General features: G+C 44.0%; 1 protein-coding gene across 2 annotated transcripts in view; it reads right to left on the reverse strand.

The window, feature by feature from the left end:
* Window positions 1-22,650, reverse strand: part of ZNF423 (zinc finger protein 423) — a 184,721-nt gene that overhangs the window by 139,421 nt on the left and 22,650 nt on the right. The window contains exons 2-3 of one of the 2 annotated variants that reach the window (XM_031061466.1): window positions 19,095-19,295; window positions 15,142-15,222 (exon numbers count right to left, since the gene is read on the reverse strand). In XM_031061466.1, the coding sequence (XP_030917326.1) occupies window positions 15,142-15,222; window positions 19,095-19,191 (178 nt within the window). In that variant the 5' untranslated portion in view covers window positions 19,192-19,295. The remainder of the gene's footprint in view (window positions 1-15,141; window positions 15,223-19,094; window positions 19,296-22,650) is intronic. The other variant, XM_005426440.3, reaches the window with a different exon arrangement.

A 22,650-nucleotide genomic window follows, 5' to 3' on the forward strand; every position in this document is an offset into this window, starting at 1 on the left:
AATGAAATAAAGAATAACTAATTATAAAATATAGTTTTCTATCCAAAGATGTCAAGACCATAACAAAGAGTCAATGTCCACCACATGCCAGTCCTGATCTCTTGTTCAAAACCAGGTAAACTGAGGCCCGCTGCACGTGAGGGGCGTTCCCAGGCTCGTGCACAGCCTCACTGACTGCTTACAGCAGTGCCCTCCTGGAGCCTTGGGCCTGGCAACACTGCCAATCCACCACCTCTGAACAGCTATTTCTTCCAATAAATAACTGAATATTCCACACAGGGTCATGAAGCATCACCCTGCACGCTGAGGTCCCCATCATCATCTCAAGATCTGTGCATCATCAGCTGCCATACCAGTTCCAAGGTGCACAGCATCTGTCCTCACTGCCTCTCCCTTCTGTGAGCATTTCTTTCTCAGGGGAGGCCTAAAGCAGGATGGGAAATTTAAGAATTAAATCACAGCCTTTCAGAAATCTTTTTTTTGCTGTAACAAAACTATACTTTTATTTTGTACAAAAATGATAAAATAACTTGGAATGAGCAAAGTGTCAGCAGTGCACCAGCAGCCATGCCAGGTGTTATAACAGATCCAGCCTGGGGCACAGAGGGAGGATCTTGTCCCACACTGGGACAGCCCTGCTGCATCACAAAGGGCATCTGCAATGAGCTTTGCCCATGTCCAAAACAGCTGCAATTTAGTTTGTGATTGCAGTGAAGTCCCAGCAGCCAAGGAACCAACACAGACTGTTTAGCTCTGCTGCAGGGGATCCCTGATGGTGACCTGGGGACCTGCTGAGCCAAGGAGCACAAGGCAGCACCCTCCTGTGCCTTTACCTGCTGGCTCAGACACACATGCACACCCTGCAGGGCCACCTCAGACTGCACTGCTGCTGGCTCCCAAATGCCAGCCTCACAGGCTGGCTGGGAGACTGGAGCAGCACACTCAGTTCTGTTAACATGTACTGCTGTCATGAATTCAGAGTCAGCCAACTGAAACATTAATGATCTGGTAAACTACAGAAAGGAACCAGCTCACAACGAGGTCTGCAGCACAATTGCTTGACTGTTTGGGATGATGAACACCCATAATTCCTCAAGATTCCAGCAGGAGGTGAGGGGTTTTGCACTTTTTAAATTCAAGTTTATCATTAAGAATGAAAGTATAGCAAGATACAAATCCCCATATCCAGCAGTCCAAATAGTGAATAATATGAAAGAAATATGCTATACTAGGAGAAAGTCACTAGCTGCAAAAATCATACAAAAAGGGTATTCAGATGAGCCACTACACTACCTGTAATTCTTAGAAATACTGCAGAGGTAACTTGCCACACCAATTCCACCACAGACACCACCAGCATTTCCAGCTGAAAAACCACCTCAGCTTTTCTCAAAGGTTTTCTAAGAAATCCTTTTTTCTCCTTTAGCAAGCCATGACTCATTGCCCTCTATTGCACAGACAGCTACCAGATACAGAACCTTAAGTGCCAGAAAAATGCTCCACTAGCTCACAGAGAGTGTTTCAAGTGGAAGCTTCAAAACGGCCTCCAGAAACACACTCATGTTCAAAGGAGGTGCTAGAGAGCACGGCTGTGTGAAATTTGGCAATACAGATTCACTGGCAGGAACATGGAGGTTAGTTTTGGCTCACAGGAGATCCTCCACCCTGTAGTTTGCTTTGAACAGTTTTAATGAAAAACTCAAAGTCATATTCAGCTGCACCCATCAGTTTTTATCTAAGGTTGTTTGAAAGCAAAATTTAAAAAATTCTATTTCTGTATTTATAAGGTTGGAGAGGGTATGCATTTCTCTTTAGAAGAGACTCTGTATTTTAATTATCTTTGGAAGAGAAGGTAGCTGGGAGACCTATAATTCTCTCTCACATATGCAAGTAGGCAAGCAAAACAGCAATGTGGTGGAGGAGGGGGTGACTTAGTAAGTACATCATACTCTGTACAAGTAAGTACATCTGTAGCACTGGGCAGCAGACAAGCCAGCCCACTTTACTACTTCCAGAAGAAAAGTTAGTCACTGCTCCCATCTATTTGCAGCAGCATTGCAAGAAAATGCTGCTCTCTTCAGCCTGAATAGAAATTTATCTCAGACAAAAAATCTAAAGATGCCTCCAGCAGTGCTGAGGCCTAAATCATTATAGTTTTGCCTCTTGTATTGCGGAAAATCCCAAGCTTCAGCATGCAAGTGGAAGGTGAATGAGGTAAATCACAGGATGTCTTATTCTGACATGTGACGAGGAAGGAGACAGAAAATCCACTTGGGGATGGGGAGTAGGAATACAAGATAAGCAGGACAGCCAGCCTCCCCTTGAAAAGGATGCAAGTGAGCTGCCTGCCCCTCCAGGATCTCCAAACACTTTAAAGGCAAGAGGTAGTTACAGGCCACTGGAATATTTTCCACCCAGAAGACCTTTGATTTAAAGGGAGGGTCCCCCGCACCCTAAAACCAAAAAATATCTTGCTAACTCAGACCACCAACAGTTACTTCAAGTTTTCTGCTCCCTGTAAAATCAAGGAACACATACTTAGCTTTATTCTTCCACAGACTACACTGAAAATGTCAGAAAACAGGACAAGCTATCTTATAAATAATTGCAAAGCCCCTCCTAGAAAGGGCTGAGAGGGAGGTGGGATGAAAGCTTCCAGCCAGGAAAGCTGTGACTGCCAAGGAGCAGAACAGAATAAGGACAAGGACAGTGTGTGATATCCCAGCTCCATCTGTACACAGAAATGAAAGGCATTGAGGAAAATATCAGTGCAGCTTATAGCAGGCACTCCCAGGTGTGGGAAAATCCTCGGGGGAAAAGCACCATCAACAGAAAATACAGCAGACCTTATAAGAGACAGCTGACGTGGCAGATCCTACAAAAGCTTGTCTGCAGTATCTGAGCGTCTTTTGTTCCCTAGCCCCATTCTTTCACCTGGCAGCTCACAGATTAAAAGACCTGAGAGATGTTCCTGTCACAGAAGACTTTTCCTCAAAAGGCTCCTAAAAGGAGGAGGGACCAGGGTAATGCAGGGTCCACTACAGGGGATGTGTGGCAGTGGAAGCTTTACCCTTCTAATAACAACTCCCCTACTTTCCTGGAAATTCTCCCTAACCCTATCCCCTCGCTACCTGCAGAGTGATAACAAAGCCAACATTGTCCATCAAGTCGCAATCTGAAGTGACTCAGTTACTCTCAGGAGCTTTGTGTTCATTTTTTCAGCCTGGCATCCTAAGAAAACAAGGTTTATGTCATCATATTGCCTGTCATATGTCTTAACTGTTTGTCCCTTCCTATTAACTTTTGAATCACACCATACTGGGGATACAGGGCTATGAGAAATTGAGTTTCTCAGATAGAAATTGAGTTTCTCTAAGATCAGTAAACGTGCCTTTGATTGGGTAGGGCAGAGACCCCAGTTCATGTCTCTGCTGAGAGAAAGGCTAGGAGCAGACTCAGCACTTATCCCTGCTCTTGGGCCTGTCCCAGGCAATCAGCACACGTGTGTCACCCCACCAGACAGCACCACTCATCTTGCTTCTTGTCCTGCTGGTAAGCAGAGGATGGGAAGGGGGGATGAGAGTGCTCTGTGGGGAATGGGGTCGGGTGGAGGGCTGAACTGGACTTCAGTGGAGAAACACATCATCACAAGTCTGGCCTCATACTCAAGAAAACTTATTTTCTCTGCCAAATTGCCTGTAACTTCATGACACATCATCAAGGACAAATGACAATATTTATCAAGTACTCGCTGAATCCAGAATGTAGCTACACACAAAAGAGCAACCAGTTAGAGAATTCATCCATTAGATTTGTTACAGCAACTTTTTCTTCTTTTTTGCCTAAGCAATGGAAAAGTCATGTTGAAGTCAATTTATTTCCTAATGTCACCACTTTCTAGGTCTGCACAATTAATGCAGGGTTTCTTGAAACAAGTAGAAAGCGTGTGATGAATCAAATGTGAGCACTCGGAAAACAGCACTCCCACAAGACCACAAGGCTTGGCTGTGGAGTCAGTTTGTGACATTGGCTACAAGCAGCTATACACCCCAAGTGTGCTCTGCAGAGGCATTTTTCTGTATCTACTGACCAAACTATCCATTTTAAAGGAAAAGTGAAGGAACAAAAAAAGTCCCTTTTTTGCTGTAGCACCACATGGTAAATTTCATTCGTCCCATCCCAACTGCTTCTAGTGACAGTGGAGTGTTTGTCTGAATTTTTAACAGATGTTTCTAAGTACTCTTGTCCACTTCTCTCTCCTGAGGATTTCTGCAGTGGGATAGCTCTAGATAGTAATACAAGCAATGCTTCTAAGAGGCTCTGGGGATAAATCTGTAGACGCTGCATCTAGGATGGGTGTGGGTATGGGTCCAAGCCTTATGAAACTTTGTAAATATTCTCTGAAGAATAGCAAGCTGGACTGACCCTGCCTGCAGATGTTTCTGAGCTTACCAGCCCCACAGCAAAAAGCAAGACAGCTTACAGATAGCTGCAACACTCCTGAAACAGCCCAAGAGCAAGACTTAAACAGAAATTTATAAAAGCAGGGGTATATTGGAGCAGAACAGAATAATGCAAAGGATGATGTGTGATGGTGTAGCACAATTTCAATTCAAAATACCAAAGGTGCTTCAAAGGGGACCAGTTGGGGCTGAGGCAGAATTTCCCAGATGTCAGGTTGCCCTTGGGAACAAGCACACTGGATTCACTTGACAGGTATGAAGGTACTCAGAAGTCAGTCAGAACACAAATTGCTTAAAAAAAAAAAAAATCTCTGCTTTGATTTTTAAAGAAAGTGAGCATCTTGCGCTGACCCCTGGCAAGGAGGCAGTGATGTCTGCCTGAGTTTGTACACAGCCTGAAACAATCAGCTAAAGCATGCTCATGGCTGCTAGTTTACATTATCGAAATGGAACCAGAGCTATTTAATTCTAAAATGAAATCTATTAAAGCTATTGTCAGTGTTTCACAGCAGCTGAAACTGTTTTTTTAAAAGGTCAGTCTACTAGCTAGAGAGTGAAAGCAAGCAAGGCGGCTGTGCCAGCCCTTCAGACGTGGCTGCATCCTGCAGTCTGGTTTTGCATTCCCTTAAATGTCGGGCAAGGAGCAGCAGCGAGGTCCCAGCGGAGCCCGCCTGCCCTGCCAGCCGCGGGGGACAGGGGCACAGGGGACAGGGGACGCTCAGAGGAGGCTCCAGCGGGAGCCCCACCGTGCTGCCCCCACCACAGCACGCTGCACCCACGCCTTGCCGGGGAGAGAAAGGGATGGCTGCAGAGGACACCACTTTTTTGTTCAACCCATTCAGCTTTGTGGCCGCTGTGTCATTCACAACAATACCACAGCCCTCCCCCACATTCAGAAAACCCATAAAAACCCCAACCTAAGAACCACTTCCCCCACAAACAGCATAGCAGAGCTCCAAACACCCCCACAGCTAGCACAGGCCTAGCATTTGCTGTCATCTTCTGTATCGGCATTTCTGTTAACCCCTTTTGTAAGATCATTTGACTCGATTTCAAAATTCCTCATTCTGAAAAACACTTGCTAAATATTGGCCCTGACTGCTGCACAAAGTGATAGCTTGGTAGTCATAATCCACAAGATATATTTAGCCTCACAAACTCATCATCAATGGATCTTGAAAGCGTTGTAGCCAACCGACTGGAAACCACATGCAATACAAACACATAATAGAACTTTTAATGTGCAAAGAGACTAAACAAAAAGATCCTTGACCTTCTTGCTTTCCCTTGCATACCATTATCCCCAGTGAGACAGCAAATGGAATGACGTGGAGAGCAACAGCTACCAACAAGCAACTTTGGAAGCCAATTTCTACAGTAGTTAAGCAGTTAATGACGTTAATCAGAATGATAACTTATTAAATTCTATATTTATGCAAATAGCATTTTGGCATATCGCACGGAGACCTGAGTAGCAGAGCTTGCCAGGGAAAGGTCCCAACATCTTTTCTATTTACCATTTTGGGGTTTTTAATACCATGTAAAAGCATCTGCGATGGTCGGTACATCAGACAAACCACACTTAAATAAAATGTTACAGTCACAAATTAATATCCATTATTCCAAATAGATTAATGAACAAATTGTTGAATTCTTAACCTTTATGAAGCAGAGATTCATCTCTGCAGCCATATCCAATCTCTGCCATTATCTTTTTAACAAGAGACTTTTCTTATAGACCTTCCTAAAACAGGCAACAATTATTGAACAAAGAAAATAACAGGTAGCCCTCCCTGTCTCTGTGCTACAGTACCTAGGGAATATATGGCACAAAAATATAAAGTAACAGAGTAGTTTATGACTGATATGAAAGGACATTATCCATGTGTAATGAGATGAATCAGAAAAACTGCAGTTCAGGGTAGGAAGAATTTATACTAATCTTTTGTAAAATCAGTGTGGAAAACTTATTGCTTTCCAAGAGAAATAGCTGGGAACTTCTTGGTTCTGGGTTGTCTTTAAATTCAGCAAGAATAGAAGAAGCAGGGGATTGGATGAACAGCTATGAATTGCACTTTTAATTGCTTTCAAGATGTCAAAAAGAACATCAAGATGTGCTTATGCATTTAGTTTCCCCTTTGCTTGATTCTGTTGTTTAGTAGAATTAAATTCTGCACAGATTTTACTCATTCATTCAGTTCCTTCTCTATCTTGAGGAAAATGAGGTGGGGACCACTTCTGCAAGATGTTGTGTAAAATGAGTAATTCACAAATTGAAATTGTACCTCTGTTTTGAAAATCAATAATATTGCTTATACACAAGCCCTCATTGTTGATTTATTTATGTAAATATCTTGGTATCTGGGTACCTTTTCTTTGTTTGTGCAAACCTCACAACGCAATGTTCAAATATCTCAGGAAAAAATAATTGCCTTTTTTCTCCCCTTTGGGTACAAATTTCTATGTTTTAAATGAATGTGCAGGTTTCCTGTTGCTGCATGAAGCCTTCATTTCAAAACGCCAACTAATTCTAGGTTTAATTAAAACAGAATGTTTTATATCACAAACACATTTTTTATAGCACATATCTTCTTCACCTTAATGTGATTGCTGCCTATTAAGAGAAGAATAATTTTTTAAAATAATTTAATGAAATAATTTAAAGTTTTACAGCAACTCACTTTATAGAGGGAACTTATGCAAGCACCGAAGCCTTTCCAGAGAAAACAGGATTCTCCGCACCTCCCTCTGGCTTTTCTCCCTACTGAATGCCGTGGCCTTCACTCAACCAAAGGAAATGAAAGACAGACTGAGACAACAGCATCACGTGGGTGAAGGTCAGATTGATTTTCAGCTGTGTGGTGCTGTTTTATCACCCTCAGGACAAAAGTTAAGCCCTTCATTGTTTTTCATGTCTGCTTTAACAGAGCAACTTTTTTTTCCCCTGAAATTTTGGTTGGGGTCCATACCACTAGACTTATCAAGGATAGCCTAATTTAAAACATTTGTGAAGTTCTTCCATCCTCACAGTAAAATCCAGAGCAGCCCACACACCACAAAATTTCCATGAGTTTCCTCTACTCCCTGTGTACAAACAGTGGCTCCTTCAAACCACAGTGCTTTCTGCAGTGACATTGGCTGACAGCAAAAGCAGAGTGGGATGCAGCTGCTGGCTGTTTTCAGTGATCCTGGGCACAGGAGAAGAGCAGTTGCTATCTCAAAAGGGGCAAGTTCACAAATTGTTTTTTCTCCCCATCCTCCCTTCCTTTCCTCTTCTCTCTGCTCAGAGAGGCCAAGCTCTCTGAGAGCAGAGCCTCCCGCCTGTCACTCGGCAATCCAGACATGCACGGCCAATTACTGGGGCAGCCTCTGGAAAAACTGGGAGTTTTGCTAACTCTGATTGCACTTTTTCCAACTCCAGTGCCACTTACAAAAATCACTGTCTCCCAACTTGCTGTTAAGAATTGGCTTTCCTCATTTCTCTTCTAATTGAGAGAGATTCTCCCCAAAGTAATGATTTTATTTTCAAATTTCGCCAGTCATGTCTTCAAAACTGAACTGATTAACCTAAAATGAGGCATTTTGTACATCACAGATACATATATGCATACCTAGTTATCAAGAGAAAGCATCTTCCCTCCCATTTCCAGTTTTCTGGCAGGCAAAAACTCACTATTCTCTCATTTAAGCTATGAGACAAAATCCTACTCAGTTTCATTTCCTTTTGTTTTTAAATGTTGGGTTGAATTTGTCTTATTTTGTGAGAAGAGTGCAACAGGATCATGACTGCCTCCTAAAGATAACAGTCTATCCTCCATAAAAAGCAAGGAATACTATCTGCTTTATTTAGATGTACCAGAGGCCTGGTCCAAGTCAAACCCAGTTACACTCAATACCATTGAAACTCCTTGGAATACAGTTCCTACATGAAACAGCTCTTGTAAAACAAACCATGACAAGTGACTGTAAGAGAGGAAGGAGTTGTGAAGGGCTGTAATGTGACATCAAGCAGCTATCCAGGTTGGATCTGGATGAGGTCTGAATGCAAATTAAATAATTTTCTGGATTTTGTGAACAAAGATTTGAGCAGCACGTGTATTTAGTTCACCTGAACCTAGCTGGGTCTGCCTCTGAAGCAGGACATGGAGCAGTGTGATTTCTACCAACACCCCAAGGAGATCTGCCAGTCCCCACAGGATGGTTCAAGGAAGGCTCTGCACATGCACAGAGCTCCAAGGAAGAGCCAGCACTGGACAATGGAAAGAGAGCAACTGCAGCTGAGAGTCCAGGAGAAACCAGTAACACAGCAAGGTGGCACTTGAATGGATAAACTGTGAATAACTGTGTTTCATGTGAGGCTGGGAAACAACAACAGAGAGAAGACTGCTGGGAACAAGATGCAAAGTGGGACAGTCCAGAAAGGAGCAAGCAGGGAAAAAGCCTTCAAGGAGGGACCACAGGGACACATGCAAAGGCAACAGGGAGAGGAAAGGGCAGAGAGCAGCCACCCCAAGCACACAGCCGGACACAAAAAGCACAATCCCAAATGATGCAGGTACAAACCACAAGCTAAGTACTACTATAAATAACTGTCCTAGATGCATGTTGGATTTTTGGCTGGTTTGGGCTTGGTTGGTTGCTATGGTTGATTGATGAAGATTGAACAATGTACTTCAAACCTGTTTACATTATTCTTGGAGTCCAGTAAATTACCTCTATACAGTTTTGCTCAAAGAAAATAAACACAGGAGTATGTATTTATATTTCTGTAGACTGCGAGTTCATAAAGGAAATTTACTCTACTTCTGTCTTTCCAAATTTTCTAATGAATAGTTAGTAGATGTAGATTTCTAAAATGACCATTTAGTATAAATTATATCAAATCTCATTTATTTTAAGAGATATCATTAAGTACAAAGTCTGCATGAGTGAACTGAGTTCACTGTAGAGGAAGTGACTGGGAATTATGTTCAAAAATCTATTCAAATGTTTAATGTAACAGATTCCCTGGAGAAGAGAAAAGCAATGGGTTTCTTCAGCCTTTCCTTATGTCCTCCTCAGCAAGTGTAACAGTAATTGAGTAGCAACAAAAAAAGAAGCCAAAAAGTCTTTCATCATTATGGCTGAGAACGATTTTCAAGGAACTGTAAGGAAGAGATGGACCCACACACCAAAAAAATAATGCTTTCAAGAGGAAGTTCCCTCCCACCATTACCGATGGCACCAATAACAAAACCCACCTGGATTACAGACCTTGGCTCTTCCACCAATTTCATGCATGTCATTAGGCAAATCGGTGCAGCCACAATAATTTTCATCCAAAATAACTCAGGGTATTAATGGGGAAGGTCTTGAGTTCTCCCCCAAACACTGACCACTCGTTCCCCTCATGTTGACATAAAGCTTGTGCAGCTCCATAGGGCACCTGATCTGGGAGCTGCACAGGCTAAAAATCAATCCCTTTAATTGTCAGCAATGTCAGCTCCCAAAGACAACACAAACCTTTTACCAGCATAAGGCAGGAGATGGAAGGGAGGAAGGAAGCAGTCCAGTAGCAGTCAAAACTTAAGCCAAATTAGAATGACAACTTTTCAATTTCATGATGACAAAAATACCAATTTCTAGGAAGGGGAACAATTGTCAGGAAGGGGTTGCGAGAATGTTTAAAGATTACAAAGTGCCTAAATGCCCTAAAAAGTATTTAACGTGAACAGACCAAGTGCCTTGAAAATGCCAAATCAATTTTTCATTAGCTAAGACAATGAAAACTGCTTGTAATAAGCAAGATGTTTGAATAGCATTACCTATATTTAATTTACTTAAATTTCTAGTGAGTATATTTTCAACAATTCTAAATTGAATATGAAATTATAACATTTACCCTACTATTAAAAGCACCTATTAAAATTACTTACACGAAACAGCATTCAAAATGTACACGCTTGCTGCCAAAGCTTTGAAGGAAGTCAGAAGCTGCTTGGACCTCTGATGGAGGTCCTCTGATGTGCAAGCCCAGCTTGGAGAGCAACAGCCTCTCCAGCAGGTGCAGAGAAAATATTTCCCTTATTCAGTTTATTTGAGTGGTTCAGTCCAATACGCGGTTTGTTGAGAACAGAGGAACCGCTTGGCAGATGATCCCTAGTTTGCTTCTTGCCAGCCTACTGCAAAGAAAGGCGTGAGACACCCACGGACCACCCAGGCACGCGGCTGAGGGTGCCCCAGGAGGACACATACCTGGCTGGGTCCCTGCTGCTCCCACCAGCCAGGGCCCCAGAGCCCAGGCTGCAGGCCAGCTCTGCAGGCAGGCCCAGCCCGCGCTCCGCACCCAGGGCCCATGCTGGATGCTCCAGCAGGCGCTCCCAAAGCCAGCCAGCTGAAGAGGACCAACCCATGCTGGCACGTTTCCCTAAAGCCAGCCGGCACCAGGGGGTGGAGGCTGCTTTCTGGCTTCCCCAAGCCTGGAGCACAGTTAATAACATGCCAGCTGTATCTGCAGACAAGCCAAGTTTAATGAGGCTACAACAAAAGCATTCAAATATGCACTACAGAACTTCTGTGGGGATTTTTTCTAGAGCTTGTTTTTAAAAAATGAAAGATAGGAATTCTTGACAATGTTTGTACACACACTTCCTTCGTTTTTAATTGATTTCATTTTAATTATATGCCGCAAATTCAAAGAAATCAACATTAGAAAGACTTGTTTAATCCCACTACTTCCAACAGCAAAATTATGCTGTGTGATGAGTGCTTGAAATGCACTGCTGGTTGCTTTTTTCTTAATAAACATTGAAGTCTTAATTGTTTTTCCCCTACATGGCCAGACACCATATTTCTGTCTGCCAGGTCTTCACACTAGGACAAGTCCTCACCTCCTGCTCGGGAGCCAGGACAGACACACCAACGTGGCCTCATCTCTGGCACAAGTGATGGAGGAGATAGCTGACCCCATCCCTCTCCCACCAGACCTGCCTCACCACATCCCTCTTACTCCAGGCCAAGGGACACGAGATATCAACAAGAAGATTGCAAACAGGGTTTTAGAGATGGGAGGGAGCAGCAAAAGAAGCCTGCTTGGGCATGAGGGGATGGAGAAGGTGGGAAAGGAGCAATCGCTCACTGTCTCCTTCACCAGAAGAACCAGAGAGTATCAAATGAAAGCAGGTGACAAAAGTGAAGTGAAGTGAAAAAAGGTGATGCTTTTCCCCAATGTGTGGTTGAACTCTGGATTCCCACTGCAGGAAAAGCTAACTGCACTTCAAAATGGAAATACATGGAAGAAGATTGTCTGAATAATTTAAATAAAAAGCACCAAAAAGTGCTTAGATAATTTTGTTGACAGCTAGGAAAACATTCTGGGGAAACAGCATGATGGGACCATCAGGCTGGCTCAGTACAGCCATCCTTATATGAAGAGTACTTACACAATTGTCTGCAATGGGATGGGGAGGAAATCAGGAGAAAACTCCAAACTCTCAGTGTATGTCTTTTTTACTGCTTACATGTGCAGTCTGAAGATCTCAATAGCTCTGAATCTGCCAAGGCGGTTGATATGGCCATCAGTTTTGTCCCTCAACAACACACAGGAAGGCAATGCATGCCCTTCAGCAGTGTCCTAGCCAGAAATAATCCATGCTCTTGTCCATCTGAGACAGGACAACCCCAGCACATCCTCCATTCAGCTCTCTAAGGCTTTATTAAAGGCCACTTTGTAACAAGTATGTATCTATTGTAGTCTCCAGGCTATCCTCACTGCAGTTCTGAATTGAGTTTCATATACTGGGTTTTGTCTACAACCCTCTGAATGCTGGGACCTGCTTGTGGCAAACAGGGATCCTCCTTCTCGCAGGCACAGCTGCTCTTGTAGCTCTCACCAGGCTCCAGCCTAGGAAGGAACTCTTTCCACTGAAACCCCTCCCTCCTCTTTTTTTTTTTTTTTAATAAAACCCATTCATGATTTACTTAGATTTCTGTACGCTGAGAAACAAACCTGCCCTATGCAGATCCCCACACTCCTCCCTCTGCTGTACCATGGCAATGGATTACCCTTGCAAACAGAAATCTGAAGCAAGAGGAGAAGGGGAGGTGGAACTCCAGCACCTGTGGTGCCCCAGAATTGCTGCATGAGCCTGAGCTGGTGCAGGGGAGCAGGCTCCCCTGGGCAGGCTCCAGCTCCCAGATGCAGGTCCTGCTGCACACAGGAGCTCCATGGTCAGCACCCAGCACAGCTCTTGCTTCACAGCACTTCCGATGCTTCAGTCCGTGCGCATCTCTCTGTTACCAATGCAGCTAAAAGAAGAGACTGGCTTTTCAGCCAGCAACAGGGCAACCTGTCCAAGATCTCCAAAGGACACCTTTCCTTTAAGAGGCCTCATTTGAAACATGCACCCACTTTCTCTTTTATCCACTTCCATACATACCTGTGCTTACTTTGCAGACTACTTTTTGAACTAGATAAAAGCAGATAAAAGAACTCAATTATAGTAAGAATGAAACAGTCCCCTGCCAATACAAGCAGGCTAACTTGTCATCCTCAGCTCCTCACTGGGCCATATGTTCAAAAATGACAAGGAAAATGGTCTTCCTGTGTGAAAAACATATGCTGCTTGAGGAAAGACATCATCATGGCTAAGAAATTTTGTGCAGTCTCAGAATGCACAGACAGGCCATCAGTGACTGCTGGCTATATGGGGGCTGAGAAAGGGGTGGGGAGAGCTCATTACCTCCCTCCTGCCAGGGGTTTTGGTAACATGCAACCAAGCCGGCCGCAGCCGTGCTGGCAGCGCTCCTATCTGCACACACAGTGCCTGGTGCTGCCTCCCTCGCCACCATCCCCAGGGGGCCGGCACAAAGGTGGCCGTGGTGATTTGCAGGGATGGCGCCCGGTGCACTGGCACTCTCTTATCAGCGAGCACACTGCCCAGCCCGTGCGCCGAGCTGCCGTGGGCTCCCGCTCTGGGACACCCTCCGTGAGCAAACCCCCAGCTGGGTGTTTACGGCAAGCAGGCATTGTTTGAATTCACATGTCCCCCCACCATAAATCCTTACAGGCACTGGCATGCCTGCAGAATCCAGGAGAGACGGAGAAAGGAGCGCTGAGGCTCAGCCCCACTGACGCCTCGCCGTGCCGAGGGGCTGAGCGCAGGGTGGCACGCCCAGGCTCTCACCTACCTTTGCCTGTGGATGACCCTCTGATCTGAGGGGTGGGCAGCGCTGTCAGGGAGCACAACACTCAGCACCACTTTGTCAGACACACCACACACCATGCACTACACTGAACTGAAACACATTTGCCACATGCAGGGGCAGAGGCAGCACTGGTGCCTCAGCACGCACTGCACGGGATGCGCTGCGAAACCTCGGCATGGCCAGGGCTGCTGTAGGCCCTGTTTGACATGAGATTTGCAGCTGTGCTTCTGTTTGTCTTCAGCTCCCATTCAGATGTGGGAATGTGCTTTACGTTCTACACAATAAATGTATTTCACTAAGCACCTGCACAGCAAGCCAGTCAGCACAGCTCTTTATCAGCACACTGATTTTCTGGCACGTGCAAGCAGAAGTCCTTGAAAAGCCTCTTTTCAGGCTGGCTGGGAACCTCCAGGTAAACTCAAACATCACCTGTGTGGTGACAGCAGTCAGGGGAGCCAGACCCCAGACCACCCAGCCACGTGTACCCCTGAAACAGTGTGGGGTTTCAGAGCTCTCAGCACACAGGGCACAAATACCGACTGCAGGGAGATGTGCAGCACCTGGGCACTGTGGCCAGGGTGGCTGAGGAGCCCTGGGGAGCCCTGTGCTGTCCCTGCACCTGGAGAGGGGACATCTGTGACAAACTAGCCTGCACTTAAAGCCCTCCAAGTGATTGACAATAAAAACACTGCCCTGGTGCCCATTTTCAGATCTGGACAGCAAGAACTGAGGACTCCAGGGAAAATCCATGTTTTTACAGTTTGTGATACTATTGAGCTTTTCTGGTGCCAATTTTGAAACACTGCTATGACCTCTGGAAAGAGGAGAAACTGCATTTCAGCACAACAACGCAGAAAAGAACAAAAAAAGGAAACTTGTTATTTTTTTAAGCTTGAAACACTAGTCAGGTTAAGAGAAAGGAGCAGAATTCTGGCAAGGACAAGAGCACTCAGACTGAACCACAACACAGTAATTAGGGCCAGTAGGTCATTAGACACACAGCTGTATAAACTAGGTGTATAATTAAGTTTCCACACTGCTTTTTCACAACTGTATTTCAGTTTCTTTTGTAGAGGACAATCAGTAATTCATTAATTTAAAGATGTAACAAAAGCAGCAGCAAAAAGAGAGAAAAAGGACTAATTTGCCAATCAGGTGCAAGCAAAGATTACAATTTTGGGAAGGGCTAGTTTTGGAAATGCATATAAGACATCTCTCTTTGTCAGTGGGAAGTAAAAAATGCCACCTGACAAAAACATTCATGAGACATTGTCACTTGTTGACAAGCTGCTGTATATGTGTTTCTGGATAAGCATCCCACAAATGGGGTTGCATGGCAATTATAATTCTTGTAGCAGGTGAAATAAAAGAAAATGCAAAATTATACACGAGCATGAAACAGTTACAGTACCTTGTTTCAAAGGTAAGCCTACAAGTTATAGGGCATTTAAAAGAAGCAACTGCAAGACTTTAATTATAAACTAGTTCCTACCGTACAGTAGTTTAGAAAAATCAGCTGCTTCCAAGCTGGCAATATCCATATATAGCTCTGCTGCTGTTTGAAACAGACAACCTGTAAAGTTATCAACAACAGAAAGGACCTCATGAAATGCTCAGAGACCCAGCCAAAACCTACTTCTGTCCGCTTCACTGATGTGCTAATTTGCTTTAAAACCTCTACATTCACTTGAGAATCTGAAGAAACAACTTCACCTGAGACTATTCTGACCCATGGAAGGAAAGGGGTAGAGGAAGCAAAAAAACCCCACAATAAAATACTGGAGCTAAACCCAGATTAATGCAGGATTAATCACACAAGCCAAATGACAAAGCTTGTGACTTTTTAGCCACTTTTTGTCAGACAATAAACCACCTGGCACCAGCCACCAGACAGTGATCTATCAGAATAGTTTCTTGATGCAGAGAGCCTCTGGTGCTTGTTGTAGGACACAGTAAGTTGTAAATCCACATGTAGTTCTTTACTCTTGTCACTAATGCTGTAAGATAGCATCATGCTACACCTACACTGTTACAGCAGCATGCAAAAACACATATAAAAAAGGCTGAACATGATGCCAATGGCAATTTACTTAGCCCTCTCTAGTTTAGGGGATATGGGACACCAGTGAGTTTTAAAGTAATTTTAAAAGCTTAACACATTCAGTGTATACACTAGGTGTTTTTATTTGTTCTCAGAGTATTTTTCAAGATGCTGCTGCTTAAGGAGTAAATTCAAGGAGTAAGTCTTAAGTGCTGCTTAACAGTTTAAGGCACTGTTTGCAGGAGTGCAACGGGAGTGTTCGTTTGTGGGGGCAAGCTGGGAAACAAGGGAAGATGTAAGCCAGTAAGGAATTGTGATGTTCTTTTGGTACAAGCTGCCCCCATTTAGGCCCTTTTCAGATCCTTGTAGACACTGGGAACCTACAACCTGCAATCACAGACATCAGTCGTGAGCAAAAGGTATAAAAGGCACCTAATTCTGTCAGGAGAACATCTCTACTACACTGACATCAAAAGGAATGCCATGCACCTATGCTACCAGAGATGTCTAGATTTCATCAGTGTTTTGTCCTCAAAGAAACAAGTCTGAAATACATGAAAAAGCAAGGAGGGGAATGGCTGTTTGTTACTTCCTTACATGTCAAAGCAGTTGTGTTCAAACTGTATTATAACTTCAGCACGCTGTAATGAATTTCTAAGGGATTCCAGCGAAATAGATGGTTTATCCTGTTCTTTGGAGTGATCTCTTGTAATCCTGCAACACTCCTGAGCTACAATACCTTCCTAACTTCAGTATCCCACAGGAAGTCATTAGTTATGTTGTATTATCAGCCTGGTGATATTATCACTACAAATATTACCTGTATTGATCTGGAGCCATGTAGACATGACTGAAAGCCCTGCTTCAGATTAAGACATGAAAATCTAGCTTGCCAAGAGGTCAGGCACTGCATTACACCCTCAGGTGTGTCAGGCAGGTATCACAGAGAAAAGGAGTGCAGGGTAACTAAGGACACAGATAAAGAACTCTTCTTGTAGGGTAAAATCTTTAAATTCAACACACTTTCTAATGAGGTCTTAGGTTTTCACCCAGGTGGTGCAAGTCTTTTTAGATGAACTGAACAAAGACACACATTTTGCATGCTTTCCTCAAAAATCCTCATGATTACCAGACCATGTCATCAAACTGGTGTATCTGAAAGGGTTGTTTTTTCCCCAAGGTAAGGTATGTGAATATCAAGCAATATTCCAGATTGTCTTCGTGGAAATATTCTCATTCCAAAATATATGAGTGCAATCTTCCTATTTACTTTAAATCACTTCAGGACACTAGATTAAACTAAATAGAAAACAGACACTCTAGTTCTGGAACAAGGATTATCCTCACATGGAGACAATTAGCGCTTATTTCATGTATGTGCAGATAGATATATGGTGCCTTTTTGGGATGAAATGTCTTTGTAAATCATCCACACATGTGAAGACATTAAAAGAAGACAAAATTATGCTACCTGCAATCAAGAATAGCAATAGGAATACTGAAAAATTATTTTGATATATCCCTAAAAATATAATTTATATTTCTTAGTCTCACTAAGAGAATACTACACTGAGGATTAAAAAAAAAAAAAACTGAGGTGTGAAAACACTGACTGAATTTACATTAATAGAATCACTAGGTTGCTATGTTTTAATGCAGATTTGCCTCTGGAAAAGAATTGCTCCTTTTCATAGCACTGCTGTCACCTGTCATAACCTTACACTCCTGCTCTGGAGTCCCTATCAGCAGTGCCTGCTGCCCTCTGCCATTGTGCCATTACAGCTGTTTGGGGACCACACACACTTTTGGGCTAAAAAGAGCCTCCTTTTGTGGGGCTCAGCCCCAGCAGCTGTCCCAGCACAAGTGAGGAGAGCAGGCAGCAATGGAGCAGCGGCTGCCCAGGGCGCTTCTCCCTTGGAAAGGAGCAGTGTCCACATGGGCTGTGCCCTTTGCCTTCCAGTTGGGAAAGCAAGGAGTTTTCTGAATAGAAAGCTACATGTTCTTGCTTACTCCCCTGCAGCACAGTGCCATGTGCAGAAGTCTCAGGCCATTGCGGTGGCTGTCAGCTGGCTGGGAAATTACCCTGCAAGAAGCGGCCTTTCGATTTTACGCACTTTCAAGTTTTAGCCTGTGTAGGGCTTAAATGAGAGTGCAGAGCAAGGAGCCCTGGGGGCAGGCTTAGGACTGCAATCCCTACCCAACTGCAAGCATGGGAAAAGCCCCAACATGCCTCTGTCCTTCCTCCCAGCAAGCAGGTGGGAACAAGAGCGGGGAGTCCCCCCCTCTGCAAGCCAGAGTGAGACAAGGCAGGGTGCTCTTGGGGTGGGAGTCAGACCAAGCCAAAGCCTCCACCTGACCCTGCCTCCCTTGCTGTATTCCATCCCCTGTATTTCTTCTTGGCTCATCATTTTACTTATGCCCAAAAAGGAGAGCAGAAAACATAGACTAATTACAAAACAAATTAAGTGGCCAGGAGGAATATGCACTCAGGGGAAAGATGATGGGATACTGCTGCACCAGAGGAGAAACTAACCACTAAACCCTTCTGCCTTCTGCCAGCCTTGACCTACCCGTCTGCCATAACAGCAACTGCCTAAAAATAATTTAGATGAGTGTGGAGGAAGAGGTGATGGCAGAGTATTCAGCTCTGGGAAGGTGAAAGATAAGAATCCCTGATTTAAATACATATGAACATATTCTGTGCTCCCCCTCCTAAGATTTTATTTAATGTTTGGTAAAATCTGCAAAGCTTTTTCCTACCCCTGTAAATCGGCTTAGCGTGCTCAGCTGAGTACCTGCTGCTACTGCTGGCCATGCAGAGGCAGCCCTGGAAAAGCAAGGTATGTTGCAATTGTTCACACCAGTGCTCTGAGCTTGTTCTTACTTTACAGAAAGTAAAATCAAGATCAGCGTAGGCTGATGCCATCCTCACTTCCATAAAATTCAAAAGGCAATGTAATAATAACCTAGGGAGAATGCTGTATTTTTAGGGTGGGATTACAGAACTCGCACTATGAATTTTAATCTCAGAAATCATCATGTTCTTTTAGGGGTTCACAGGCCTTTTTTCCTGGGAATTTTGCACACTTCAGTCATTTAACTTTTTTAATCTTCCTACATTTGGAGAGAGAGGGAAAATACCTGCCTGAAACTTCTAGCATTAAAAAACCCCACAACATTTTTGTCTAACGTAATTACTGACATATTCCAATTGGAAAGCTGTTGCTTTTATTTTAATTTTATTAGAAGAGTGAACAAAGGCTACCCAAGGCACCACAATAAAATTACATTAACTGTAAAATTACATTATTAATTCTTTAATCTCACTTGAGGCCTCAAGCTGTTGCTATGTCCAATTACCCAGCTAACCACCTGTCAGAACTGTAAAGCTAGTTTAACATTACCTCCAGGACAGTTGTGTGCCCTGTGTTCAGTCAGGTCTGCCAGTGAATCGAAGTCCTGCTGACAGTTATCGCAGGTGTAAATTGACTCATCCTCCATGTCTTCATCTTCCTCATTTCTCTCTTCCTGGCTCGTCACACTGTTCCTCTCTTCCAGGGCCCGGCTGTCCTTCGCTTCGCTCTCCAGCTCTCCTCCCAGGCCACCTGCCAACAGCAAGAACATCTCTAAGTTTGAAAGGTTTGAAAAATAAGAGCTTTAAGAAGGATGTTGCGCTTATTAAGATACATTTAATTACAGCCGCTCTCACATTATTCCCGACACCTTTCATTATATTAATGTGGTTTTTATATCATGTGGTGCAACAATTCTCAACTGTATTCTCTGCTGCTTAGTGCGAATCCTGCAAACACTCTCTCCTAATCTTCTCTGGTGGGTGTATAGCGGGAGCCTCTAACTCTGTCATATAAAGTTGTTAGTGTTTTATCACTTAACCAGATTCTCAAAGCTTTAAAAATTGGCAAGATTAATTACAGCCCGCAAAGAAAAGGCATGTGCTGAATTTTAATTCTCAGTGCTCTCCTCCTCCCACCGCCCCCAAGCCCCAATATTAGTAACAACAAGCGAAAAAGATGCTCTAGGTGAATATCCCAAAGCACACACGTACCCCAGGACATGAGAGGTCTTGCTGAACTAATGAGAGGCACTTGGTTGGGCAGATGAGCCTGACATTGTGCTGACCTAGCTGAGAGCAGATACAGTACATCTGACCTTCAGGTCTCTCCAATATTTTTTATCTTGGTCTGTGGCCAAAGTGTGGGCTAGCACATACATCTTTGCCAACCCCCCCAAGTTTTTATCTGCATTTGTGCACAGGGAGACTGCGCTCTCTGACAGCTCCAGAAACTCCCCAGTTTGGGGAGCTGAGCACCACAGGGCTGTGCAGGTGGCAGCTCCGCACAGGGGGCAGCTGGCTCTCCACTGGCCATGGCAGGAGAGGGGGGGTGGCAGGACAGCTGCTCACTCCCCCAGGACACCCTCAGTGGCCTTTGTGAGGGATAAGCTTGCAGCCACATCCTCCTGCCTCCAGGACACCCCCTTAGCCACAGAGAACACCCAGATGTGCCTGAAGCCAGTCCATGCAGCACTGCAGACAACCCTTGCTTGGGCTCTCTGGAGAGGCCACAGAGCTGAAAATTCCCTTCTAAGCCCCTGCTGCCCTCTCAGCAGGGAAAGCATCCATTATGCACACTAGCCATGGTGGCCAGGCTTTGGTGACCAGCTGAAACAGAGCTGCCTCTGCCCCTTCTGCACACAGGTTCCCCAACAGAGGTGATACAGCCCCAGGTGCTACACCTCCACTATTTCACTTGCCTCCACAAGAACTCGTGCTCTTAATACACCCTGTCAGTATGATGGCAACACTTGGGAAGTCATTCAGAAAGTGAAACAGAACCACAGACTGCCAGCAGAAGAGATCCTCACACACTGGCTGACCCCAAAAGCCCAGGAGCTGCTCTCAGCCAGGTAGAAGGGAGATGCCACCTTGATGGTTTGGAATGCATTTGGGTTTCAAGACATTAAGGAAGGACCAGCAAACAGAGAGATGAATTTTTTCTAAAATCAGATCAGTGCCAAAAAGATTAAGGACAACCAATGCTGAGAACATGAAGCAAAGCTGAAAATAAAATTTATTAAAGACGAAAACTGGTTACCACAAGCACTGCAATTCAGACACACATGGCTAGAGCTCTGCTACCACTATCCAGCCAGAGCACATTTCATACCATCTTCTGCTCTGTGCAGGGTAACATAAATCAACTGTGTAAAACACTCTGCAGCTTTCCATGGAGCACTCGTAACATGATGTGCCCTTCCAATTGCAATGGAAATACTAAAAATCAGAGCCTGCGTTGGTGTGTGCCTCCCTCTTAGCAGTTAACTGATCTTCACATTTTCAGATTCTTTTACTGCTAAATTATACATACCTTTCCACTACAAAATTACCATTAAGGGCAAGATATAATATTCATCTTACCAAATCAGATATGCCACTTGCACAGCGGTAATGAATTTAAGGATTTAGTTATAAAAAGTATCACTCACTAAGCACTCCATATTGTAAGTCATCATCTATACTATGTTTATTCAATAAAATGCCACTAGCTGAACCTCATGCTTTATAGACTCTTCCTTAAATAAAAATGTCTTGTAATGAAAAAAAACCCTCAATTTTGGTTCTCTTACATTACTACTTCACCAAATAGTAAGTCACTTTTAGACCTATGCTAGCTTTGCTTTATTTCACACATCATTTAATGTACATATTCAAATTATCACTTACATTTTGTCGTATTTACTTGGCACATCTTTATACAGTGTCTCATTCCAGACGACAATCACAAACATTTTAGCTCATTCAATCTTTTTAAAGCCTATGTCCTGCAGACTTGATAGTTAATAAATCAGAATGTCAACTCTCCAGTTTTATGACAGAAACCTATAAAAAGAGCCCAAGCATATAAATGTAACCTAAAGAATTGGCACCTGCGTCCATGCTGCCTGCTGACAAAGACCTCGGGGAAGCACTTCTGAACTGACTTTGCCACAACCTGAAGAAGAAAGGTTTTAGGCAACTTTGGGCAGCTTTAAGGGACCTCCACTAATATTTTTAGGAGAAATTCTGTCTTTTGAGAGTTAACCTAAAGACCAGCTGATCTGCTGAGTACACTGTGACAAATTCATCCTTGGTTTTACTCCAATACTTCGTGACTACAGCAGGGATAAAGCTGCTCGACCGAGTCCAACAATAACAAATAATTTAGCACACTGCTTTAGGAAAAGTAAATTGTACAATGTGAGATAAGAAAATAGATTCCCCACTGCAAAGCAAAATTCCAGAAACATTTTTTTAATTCCCTGTTGAATGGGAAATCTGATCCTCTAGGCAACTTCTCAAAAGTGTCGTTGCTTGACAGAGCTGTATGTCAAATAACACAAGAGTGAAGCTTGCAGAAATTATTTAGCAAATGCAACACTGCTTTACAATGGGATTTTTTCTGGTTTTGGTGAGTTGAAGGAATTGTACATGTCTGCCACATCTTGGTGTTACTGTCCTTCAAACAAAACTCTCTTCAGATTCCTCTGCTGAGAGCTGCACACTGCGTGCTCGCCTTGCTATTACCAAACAGTGCTGAGAAAAATCTGTGGTGTGTCTTGGGTTTTTGACCTTTGTCTCTACTCTTGTGAGCACAGGCTGCCAGCAGGGTGTGTGGGGTGCGGGTGGCCCTGGGGAGATGCTCACTCCTTGCCCAGGGGAGCACAGCAGCCAGGGCAGTGATGGGAATGGGTGGTCCAGCCAGCAAGGAAAAGCTTCAAACGCAGCCCAGCTGCTCCCACAATGAGCTCAGTTTCCCTGATGAGGACAGCAGGCCACGAGCATTCCTCGGGAACTCGTTTCTGCAGAGCTCTGCTGTAGCAGTTCACAAATTTAACCTGCGATTTTCCTGCTGGCAGGAACTGCAGAAGCACCTTGCCCGTGGGTGCAAGCACACTGCCAGA

Source organism: Geospiza fortis, unplaced genomic scaffold, assembly GCF_000277835.1.
Source record: "Geospiza fortis unplaced genomic scaffold, GeoFor_1.0 scaffold405, whole genome shotgun sequence".
Lineage (NCBI taxonomy): Eukaryota > Metazoa > Chordata > Aves > Passeriformes > Thraupidae > Geospiza > Geospiza fortis.